The sequence below is a fragment of the Trachypithecus francoisi genome, unplaced genomic scaffold (genome assembly GCF_009764315.1).
Source record: "Trachypithecus francoisi isolate TF-2019V2 unplaced genomic scaffold, Tfra_2.0 Lachesis_group15, whole genome shotgun sequence".
In the NCBI taxonomy this organism is placed as follows: Eukaryota; Metazoa; Chordata; class Mammalia; order Primates; family Cercopithecidae; genus Trachypithecus; species Trachypithecus francoisi.
The window spans coordinates 66,079,252-66,090,471 of NW_022681460.1; the positions used below are offsets into that span (position 1 = coordinate 66,079,252).

Here is an 11,220-nt window from a genome sequence, read left to right on the forward strand (position 1 = left end):
AGCCACCATGCCCCACCTCTATGCACATTCTTACATCAATATCAACTTACCAGAAATGCAGTTCCATCAATGCTGATCTTATGGAAAATAGTGAATATACCAGAAGCAGCCAATATAAAATAAGAATAGAGTTTTAAACACATTCGTGTGATTGTACATTCTGATAGTGTGTGTGTGTGTGTGTGTGTTTTAGAGATGGGGTCTTGCTCGGTCACCCATGCTGGAGTGCAGTGGCATGATGATAGCTCACTGCAGCCTCAAACTCCTGGGATCAAGTGATCCTCTTGCTTCAATGATGTATATTTTTACTTTATTTTTATTTTTTTTGTGACAGAGGCTCACTCTGTCACTCAGGCTGGAGTGCAGTGGTGTGATCTCAGCTCACTGAAGCCTCCACCTCCTGGATTCAAATGATTTTCCTGCTTCAGCCTCCCGAGTAGCTGGGATTACAAGCGCACACACCACATTTTTAGTAGAGACGGGGTTTCACCATGTTGACCAGTTTAGTCTCAAACTCCTGACCTCTCATGATCTGCCCACCTCGGCCTCCCAAATTGTTGGGATTACAGGCATGAGCCACCGCGCCCAGTCTATTTTTACTTTAAAATGGAAATATATAACATCCAAAAATTGTTTTGCTAATTTAGTATTATTAAAAACAGAACAGGCCAGGCACAGTGGCTCACATCTGTAATCCCAGCACTTTGAGAGGCAGAGGAGGGTAGATGGTTTGAGGGTAGGAGTTCAAGACCAGCCTGGCCAACAAGGCAAAACCCTGTCTCTACTAAAATTACAAAAATTAGCTGAGTATGGTGGCACATGCCTGCAGTCCCAGCTACTCTGGAGGCTGAGGCATGAGAATCATTTGAACCTAGGAGGTGGGGGTTGCAGTGAGCTGAGATCGCACCAATACACTCCAGCCTGGATGACAGAGCAAGACTGTCTCAAAAAACAAACAATAACAATGACAAAAACAAACAAAAAAACAGAGCAATTATGGAAATAATTTAGTAGTACTCACCTATTAAAGTCTGACAGCTTATTCGGGTTACACCACTATTTATAGGTAAGTCATTTACATACACCTGTCCACTCTCATAGGTTATGTTAAGAACAACCTTAAAATAAAGCAGCATATACATTAATTCCAATATTTATAAATAATAGCAAACTCTTCATGTCAAAAAAGATTAACTAAATTAGATATGCAGGTTAAAAAAATCAAATAAGCTGCATAACACTTAGCTAAATTATATATTAAAACCAGAAAAGGAGACAAACCTGCTGTTTAGATATGTCCCCATCATCTTTCAGTGTAGTTACATTAATTCTGATGCCGTCCTGTAAAACAAGTATTGTGTAAATTGGATAGGTCTACATCTCACAGATTGAGAATAACATGGCTTTCTCTTTTCCCTTCAATTATATCTATTGTACAATCACTTAACAGCATTAAGTGAGTTTAAAAGACCATCTTTTCCATTTTATAGCCATTTTTCCACCCTTATTTACAATTCCAATTTTTTATAATTTCTTTTTTTTTTTTTTTTTTTTTTTTAGAGAGTCTCACTTTGTCGCCAGGTTGGAGTGCAGTACCACGATCTCAGCTCACTGCAATCTTCGCCTCAGCCTCCCGAGTAGCTGGGATTACAGGCATGCACCACCACACCCAACTAATTTTTATATTTTTAGTAGAGATGGGGTTTCACCATGTTGGCCAGGATGGTCTTGAACTCCTGATCTCGTGATCCGCCTACCTCGGCCTCCCAAAGTGCTGGGATTACACACGTGAGTCACCACGCCAGGTCTAATTTTTTATAATATATGTTTTTTCTATTTACTTGTGAAAAGTATCACATGAATATATAATACGCAAATGTAGAGTTTAAAAGATAAGCACTCCTGTAAGTACCACCTAGGATAAAATATAAAATATTACCCCTGCCTTGGCAGGCTCTGCATAATTGCCCTCTATCCCCCCAGAAGGAATCCTACACCCAATTCCATTTGAATCATTTCTTGCTTTTCTTTATAGTTTTACTACCTGTGTGCCTCTCTCTAAACAATATGTTGCTTAGCTTTATCTGTTTCTGAGTTTTAAGTAAGTGGGATAACAGTATATGTATTCTTCCCTAACTTTAGCTGATACTGTTGATGCACATAATCACAGTAGTCCATTTCTGACTACCAATTTACTTACTCTACTACCCATGGACATCTGAGTTGTTTCCGACTTTTTTGCTTTTATAAACAAAATTGCACTGACTTTTTTTTTTTTTTGAGATGGAGTCTTGCTCTGTTGCCCAGGCTAGAGTGCAGTAGTGATCTCAGCTCACTGCAATCTCCGCCTCCTGGGTTCAAGCGATTCTCCTGCCTCAGCCATCCGAGTATCTGGGATTACAGGTGTGCATCACCATGCCTGGCTAATTTTTTTATTTTTAGCAGAGATGGGGTTTCACCATGTTGGTCAGGCTGGTCGCGAACTCCTGACCTCGTGATTCACCCACCTCGGCCTCCCAAAGTGATGGGATGACAGGCATCAGCCACCACACCTGACCAAAGTTGCACTGACCCTTTCTTGAGTGTGCTTCTTATACAAGTATCTGTAGTGCTCCAATTTTACTGCCTCTCAAGGTATGATCAAAAGCAGTATACCCAAATATTGAAGATGACATGCTTTATATAGAGAAGCAAGCACTATTTTAAGAAGTATTTACCACTGACCACAGGAACTACAATCTGTCATTCATAAATCAAATTTTTTCCTAACTTTATTCACAAACAGACATTGTTATTCTAGAATAAAAACAATACTCCTCTCAAATACTTTTTCTTTGAGGTTGTATTAACTTAGAAAATTGTTCATAAACATCAAAAAGAATATACAAGTTCATCTGCTGGCCCTGAGTATCCTCAATACTTTATATATAATTTCCAACAAATGAGAGAATAAGACTGGTGAAATTTCATGAGGTTGAGCTGATTCCAGGAATAACTTGTGGAACAGGATTCATACCACACAAGACCCATATCATATATTTAGGGTGACTTTGGTTCACTTCCCAACTAGAAGCCTAGGAAGCTTTCCAACTAGCAGTTCCTCAGAACTAGCCGGCTTTCTCCTGGACCATCTTGATCTAGAGGGTTAGAATCAATAGTGCATCTAAAACAAATCAACATTCAATGAGCCATCAGATTGATAGCTATATTGTTTTATGTCCAAATTCAAGTCATATGGATCTCCTCTGCAAACTAGAGAATGTATTCATTATAAACTACTATTCTTCTAACAGCCCAGAAGTAAGCCTCCAATGTTGTTCTAGGAAACCATTTTATAGCTTCTGCCGTTTTAGCAGTGAACATACACTATATTGTTAGCAACTTACTGAACTTTATATATATATATATCTCACCTACCTAGTAAAATTACAGAGTTTGAAAAAGACAATTAACAGACACAAGCACACTATATTTTCCAGAGAACCAAGTTCAACGAAATTCTTTTCTGGTATTTTTGAATTATTTTACTGCCTCCTGACCAGCAGTTCAGAGCCAGGTCATATTTATTGTTCTTGAGAACTTCTGATTGAACTGGAAGTTCAGGCTTGTGAGCCAGGGTTGCATATACTTAGAAAGTGCTTGGGTATTGCAGGAAGTCAGGGACCCTGAACAGAGGGACCTGCTGAAGCCGTGACAGAAGAACATAAATTGTGAAGATTTCATGGACATTTATTAGTTCCCCAAATTAATACTTCTATAATTTCTTACGCCTGTCTTTACTACGATCTCTGAACATAAACTGTGAAAATTTCATGGACATTTATCACTTCCCCAATCAATACTCCTGTGATTTCCTATGCCTGTCTTTAATCTCTTAATCCTGTCATCTTCGTAAACCGAGGATGTATGTCACCTCAGGACCCTGTGATGATTGCGTTAACTGCACAAATTGTTCGTAAAGCATGTGTGTTTAAACAATATGAAATCTGGGCACCTTGAAAAAAGAACAGGATAACAGCAATGTTCAGGGAACAAGGGAGATAACCATTAGGTCTGACTGCCTGGAAGCCAGGTAGAACAGAGTCATATTTCTCTTCTTACAAAAGCGAATAGGAAAAGCATTGTTTAATTCTTTTTCTCAGCAAGGAACAGCCCTGAGAAAGAGAATGCAGTCCTAGGGGAAGGTATCTAAAATGACCGCTCTGGGAATGTCTGTCTTATATGTTTGTATATAAGGTACAAAATAAGCCCAGGTCTCCCATAGCGCTCCCAGGCCTATTAGGATGAGGAAATATCTGCCTAGTAAATTTTAGTCAGACTGGTTGTCTGCTCTCAAATCCTGTCTCCTGATAAGATGTTATCAGTGACAGTGAGTGCCCAGTGGGACATGAAACTTCAATAGCAATTTTAATTTCGTGCAGGTCCTGTGATCTCGCTCTGCCCCCATTTGCCTTGTGATATTCTATTGCCTTGTGAAGCATGTGGTCTCTGTGACCCACACCCTATTTGTACACTCCCTTCTTTTGAAATCCATAATAAAAACTTGCTGGGTTTGCGGCTTAGGGGGCATTATGGAACCTGCCGACATGTGATATCTCCCCCAGACACCCAGCTTTAAAATTTCTCTCTTTTGTACTCTTTCCCTTTATTCCTCAGACCAGCCGACACTTAGGGAAAATAGAAAAGAACCTATGTTGAAATATCAGGGGCTGGTTCCCCCAATACTTGGGGACACTGAAAAGTTTCTCCCTAACCATCTTCAATTCTTCTAATTCCTTTACTCATAGGATGCCCACTGGGGACACAAGTGGGTTCCTAAGAATAAAGGTAATAGACAGGTGGTTTAAAATACGTCTGAGTGAAATATATGGTTATGCATACAAGAAAGTAAGTGTCCTCTGAATGCCTCTCTTTGGTGACCAAGTTATTTTAATATTAGAAGAATTTACTATAAAGACTTTTATTTTTCGGTCAGGCATGGTGGCTCATGCCTGTAATCCTAGCACTTTGGGAAGCTGAGGCAGGTGGATCACCTGAGGTCAGGAGTTTGAGACCAGCCTAGCAAACATGGTGAAACCCCATCTCTACTAAAAATACAAATATTAGCCAGGCATAGTGGCACATGCCTGCAATCCCAGCTATCTGGGAGGCTGAGGCAGAAGAATCACTGGAACCCAGGAGGCAGAGGCTGCAGTGAGGCGATATCATGTCACTGCACTGCAGCCTTGGGGACAGAGCAAGACTTCATCTCAAAAAAATAAAAAAGTGACTGGGCACAGTGGCTCACACCTGTAATCCCAGCACTTTGGAAGGCAGAGGCGGGCAGATCACTTGAGGTCAGGAGTTCGAGACCAACCTGGCCAACATGGTGAAACCCCGTCTCTACTAAAAATATAAAAAAATTAGCTGGGCATAGTGGCGGGAGCCTGTAATCCCAGCTACTCGGGAGGCTGAGGCAGGAGAATCACGTGAACCTGAACCCAGGAGGCAGAGCTTGCAGTGGGCCCAGATCACGCCATTGCACTCCAGCCTGGGAGACAGACTGAGACTCTGTCTCAAAAATAAAAAATGAAAATAAAAATACAAAAATTAGCCGGGTGTGGTGGCACATGCCGGTGGTACCAACTACTCAGGAGGCTGAGATACGAGAATTGCTTGAACCTGGGAGGCAGAGGCTGCAGTGAGCCGAGATTCCGCCACTGCACTCCAGCCTGGGCGAGGCAGAGTGAGATTCTGTTTCAAAAAAAACAAAAAACCAACTTTCATTTGTCAGTCTTACGTGCAATCTTGTATAACCTCAACTTCTGACAACTGCATACATAAAAACCGAAAAATGCTTATAATCCAATAAATCTGAGTCATTGGAAGAAGGCAGAATTTTCCTGACTTCAACCAGTTTAATTCATATCAGGCTGGATATGAGGATGGACAGATGTGATAAAGCTAGTAATGTTAAGGGTAGTCTGGTTCTGCACTGTTCAATATGGTACACACTAATCACTTGTGACTATTTACATTTAAATTGATTAAAATTAAATAAAAATTTAAAAACAGTTCCTCACTGGCACTGGCCACATTTCAAATGCTCAGTGGCCACAGTAGTCTAGTGGCTACTCACAAGGTGAGAAAAGACATAACCATCAAGGCAGAAAGTTCTACTGGACAGCACTTATACAATATATGGGACCACTGTGAAATTCTTTCCTATTTGGAAATGTTTCACAACAAGACGTTGAGAAGACTTAGATCAAGGGACTTCAGTTTCCCACAAACACAGTCCAGGTAATGGAATTCTCTTTCTAGTTGTTCAGCATTCATTTAATCTGTGAAACTGCTTATTGTTGAGACAGGATCTTACTATGTTAACCAGGCTTATCAGCCAACACCCAACTCTTGGTCTCAAGCGATCCTCTGGCTTTGGCTTCCCCAGTAGCTGGGATTATAGGCATAAGCCACTGCACCAAGCTTAATATGTGAATTTCCGAGTTTAGATCTGGACTTTCCAAAAGTGAAATGAAGGTCCAAGAAGGGAGAACTGAAATAATAAAATCACTAAGAGCCAGCTGACAATGCAGTGTATTTTAAGCCTGCAGTCAAAATGTATTTTTCACAGATTATATAGACCTAAACATCGCTTGACACATAGGTGTCAATTATGAATCTTTAAAACTTGAAAAATAGGAAAATAATGTCCATATTTCCAGAACTTTTTAGAACTATTTCACTTTTATTTGGTCCCTTGGTGCCTGTCCATCACATTCCTATTGTTTAACCAGATGCAACTGTGATCCACATATAATTTCAGATATATGTAGTTCTTACGGCAGGCAATGTCTGGCTTCTTGGAATGCCCTGCAGAACTGAGACATGCTCGTCATTTTTGTACACACATGGGGTAATGTCATTATCCTAAAACGTTAAAACTTGCTTTTTGTTTGAGACGGAGTCTCGCTCCGTCACCCAGGCTGGAGTGCAGTGGCACGATCTTGGCTCACTGCAACCTCTGCCTCCTGGGTTCAAGCAATTTTCCCGTCTCAGCCTCCCGAGTAGCTGGGACTACAGGCACCTGCCACCACGCCCGGCTAATTTTTCTATTTTTAGTAGAGACGGGGTTTCACCTTGTTGGTCAAAGTGACATTTACCGTGCCCTTCACCTTTGTATTTAGAGTGTTCGTATTCAAGTCTTGACGAGTAAGATAAGGTGTACCAACATAGTTTCTTGTCATTCTCAGAAAACTTACACTTTAAAATATTCAAACTTTTCCCTACCATTCTACTGAAAAAAGGCTGATACTGGCCTAGGTAGGCACGACTCTACGGCAGAAATGGTGAGCATCAGCCACGTTTTAATGTTAGGATGCGATTCTCCCACCTCAGCCGGCATCAGAAGCACCTGCAGGACTCGCCAACCCGGACTGCTGGGCCCCGCCCCCAGAGGACGGGCCGAGTTCCCAGCGGATGCGGACGCCGCCGATCGCGCCCCGCCGTGAGAACTTCTCCTCCAACATCCGACAAAAACACTACGTCGCGCGAGGGCCGGGTCTCTGCCTCTGCCCACCTCAGCCCAGCGGAGCCCCGCAGCCTCAGGACGGCGGGCCCTCGCGATCGCAGGCCGAGCAGGCACAGGTGGCCTGGAAACGCGCGAAGAGGGCAACTTCTACACTTCCCGAGCACACAAACATTCCCTGCCCAAGCGCCGGCTCTACCCCGGGAAGGCGCCATTACGAAGGCCTGCGATCACCGGCAACCGCGCGCTTCGACGGCAAAGCCCCGTCACGTCGCGCGCCGGCTTGGGCCGCCGGAGAGTCGGTGTGAGGTGACTCGAGGCTCACTCACCCCAGTAGGTCCTTTCCCTCTTACCTCGGCCTCCCACGCCGCCCCCATTTCCTGGGGTGCTTCTCCCCACAACTCCTTCGGGAGCCCGGACCCCCGCCCCTGCCCACCAGTGGGATGTGGGAAGCGTCATTGTGGATTGCCCGGGCCTCCCGGAGGGTCGGAGTCGTAAAGCGGCCAGCTGGGTCCGCCCTGCCCTACCTGTGGGGCTCCGGACAGCGGTGGCGGCTCGGGGGCGCCCGTCGTCAGCCACCCGGCGGCGGGGAGCGCCACGAAGAGCAGCAGCCGGAGGGCGAGCGGCCCCGGTGGAGCGCCCTCCATCTTGGACAACCGGGGCAGAGGGCAGCGGTGGCCGGGAGGTGAGGGCGGAGCCGGCCCGCGGGCGGGGCGGAGCTCCGGCGGGCGGGGCGGGCTGTCCCCTTCCAGGGAGGCCGCGGAAGGCACGGGGACTCTCCGAGATCCGGCTGGCCGGGGAAGGCGTTTGCGCACGCGCAGCGCCGCGCGGCGTCGAGGGGCGGAGTGAAGTCTTGGAAGGTACGGCCCCTTATTAGACCCGCCCTCAGGATTGGACAGGACTCCAACTTGAGCGATGTAAATGTTCTCGTAGCCATTATTTTTAAAATTAGTATATACACACATGCATGTGTCTTGGTGTGCACATGTACATGCACCTATACGATGAAAACAATGGAAATATTTCAGAAAACTGTTATACATTAAAAATGAAACATCGCGGCCGGGCGCGGTGGCTCAAGCCTGTAATCCCAGCACTTTGGGAGGTCGAGGTGGGCGGATCACAAGGTCAGGAGATCGAGACCATCCTGGCTAACACGGTGAAACCCCGTCTCTACTAAAAAATACAAAAAACTAGCTGGGCGAGGTGGCGGGCGCCTGTAGTCCCAGCTACTCGGGAGGCTGAGGCAGGAGAATGCCGTGAACACGGGAGGCGGAGCTTGCAGTGAGCTGAGATCTGGCCAGTGTACTCCAGCTTGGGTGACAGAGCGAGAACCCGCTCAAAAAAAAAAAAAGAAAAGAAAAGAAACATCGCATTTAGAGGGGAAATTTTTATTAAGTGGGTAATTTCCCACCCTTGGCTGCACGTGGGACTCTCCCGGGCAGCTTTAAAAAGTACTGGGGTCTCCCTAAATACCGCACTTTCCAGCCTGGGCTGCGGCTCGGGCCCTGGTGGTTTTTAAATTTTCTTGGGTGATTCATTGTGGGGCCAAGGTTGAGGATGCGCCACGTTTATCGTTAAGCATTCCGCCGACCCCTGGAGGCGGCGCGGGGACAGCGCTCAGCTGGAAGCCAGCACACCTGGGCGCTCAGCGCCTTTTTGGTCAGTATCTTAACTCTAAAGTGAAAGTGTTAGACTTTTCTTCCACCTTTCAGATTAAAAAAAAAAAAAAAGTTACGGAACCCTGTAAAGCAGAGAGTGGCAAGAAATTCAAGCATTTTAGATTAACAGGATTGCACGTTGATTGAGAAAAACTTGGAAACTTGGCCATTCAGGCAGAATAAGAGAAATATTTAGTCTTCCTTTGAAATAAAATTTTTTACATGAAAAGGGAAACAAGAATCTGTTTCTCTCTTTGAGCCCCCTTTACTCCTTTTAACACCCTCCTGCCACTTGCCTGCTTCCCCTCCCCCCACCAGAATAAGTTATAAAAGTTTTGGCTGAAGACTCCTTTCAACTAACTCCGGGCTTACTCTGAGATTCCCCACGCCATTGCTAAGCTACAAGAGATTTCACAGCGAAGCCCCACCCACTTCTGGGTTCCATCTGCAAACTTGGCCTTTTCATTTTTTTCCTACTGCTGGAATTACAAATGAATTTGGAGATGGACGTGGTGGTTTGTGCCTGTAGTCCCAGCTATGCAGCAAACACAGGCAGGAGGATCGCCTGAGTCTATTTAAAAAAAAAAAAAACAAAGGAATCTAGAAGCCGGGCGTAGTGGCTCATGCCTGTAATCCCAACACTTTGGAAGGCCGAGGCGGGTGGATCACTTGAGGTCAGGAGTTCGAGAACAGCCTGGCCAACTTGGTGAAACCCCATCTTTACTAAAAATACAAAAGTTAGCCAGGCATAATGGCACGCACCTGTAATTCCAGCTGCTAGGGAGGCTGAGGCAGGAGAATCGCTTGAATCCGGGAGGCGGAGGTTGCAGTGAGCCAAGATCGCGCCATTGCACTCTAGCTTGCACCATGGAGTAAGACTCCGTCTCAAAAAAAAAAAAAAAAGGAATCTGGAAGTCAGAAAACATGACATGTGGATGTGTATAATTTGAATTAGTAATATAAGGTTACAAAGTACGTATATATGAAAAGATAATAGGGAAATTTGAGGCTATTTTCTTACTGAGCCTTTCCCATGGTCTAACTGTCCACTGTTCTTTTGCTTGTCTGTCTGGTCAGATAGATGTGAGCTCCAGGAAAGGGGTGGCCAAACCTTAAAGTAAACAGCTTGCTAGAGTAGGCCCTCAGTGGGGGTTTGTTGGACAAATAATGTCTAAGTGGTTGACAGTATTATTTAATAATCAACAATTTTACTGTTTTGTATGAATGGTTCTCTTTAGGCCGTTATTTTGCTACATGCAAACATGAGCGCTATGGAATTTCATGTTAAAAACCCCATCATTTGGGGGGAAAAGAACCATACCACAACTCTAATGGGTTACAACAAAACTTTAAACAAGGTTTGTGGCTGAGTTCCACTTGTCCATTGGAAACTCAACTTGGTATACTGAGCCTTCACATTAATCTGAGAAGCAAAAGACAGAATTAACTTGGCAGTTGCTTACATGACAGATAAATCTGTCAATGTTAATAGGGTGAGTACTTTGATGTTCCTTTGAGTCAGCTCGTGTCAACTTGATATCTTCTATCATAAAGAGTTCAACTTGCCTAACAGCAACTGACTGCAGTTCTGTACACATTAGATGCTTTCTCTTCTTTGAAGGTTATCTTTCATATAGGAGAAGATAGTCTAATAAATTTCTAATACTACAGAAAACAAAGTGTGTATATATATATATATATATATATTTTTTTTTTTTTTTTGATACGGAGTCTCACTCTGTCGGCCAGGTTGGAGTGCAGTGGCCGGATCTCAGCTCACTGCAAGCTCCGCCTCCCGGGTTTACGCCATCCTCCTGCCTCAGCCTCCCGAACAAAGTATATATTAAAATGTCTTTATTCTTTCACTAGATAATACCTTTTGACTCCAAACCTTGATGTATTTCCTTTTTCAGTAGCCGATTTCGTTGTCATTTTCATCATTCCCACAATAAAAATTGGAGTCCATCTTTTTCTGCAATTTAAAGCAGGCTTGACGCCAAAAGGAAATCTGGGAGATGATTTGTATCTGTTTCCAATTTCTGGGAGTGAGTT

At 44.2% G+C, this 11,220-nt stretch overlaps 1 protein-coding gene across 4 annotated transcripts in view; it reads right to left on the minus strand.

Moving 5' to 3' along the window:
• Positions 1 to 8,318, minus strand: part of GINM1 (glycoprotein integral membrane 1) — a 35,675-nt gene extending 27,357 nt beyond the window's left edge. For all 4 annotated transcript variants that reach the window (XM_033235106.1, XM_033235103.1, XM_033235104.1 and 1 more), the window contains exons 1-3: positions 8,035 to 8,318; positions 1,282 to 1,341; positions 1,022 to 1,118 (exon numbers count right to left, since the gene is read on the minus strand). In XM_033235106.1, coding sequence (XP_033090997.1) covers positions 1,022 to 1,118; positions 1,282 to 1,341; positions 8,035 to 8,154 — 277 coding nt within the window. In that variant the 5' untranslated portion in view covers positions 8,155 to 8,318. The remainder of the gene's footprint in view (positions 1 to 1,021; positions 1,119 to 1,281; positions 1,342 to 8,034) is intronic.
• Between the last annotated feature and the right edge of the window lie 2,902 nt (positions 8,319 to 11,220).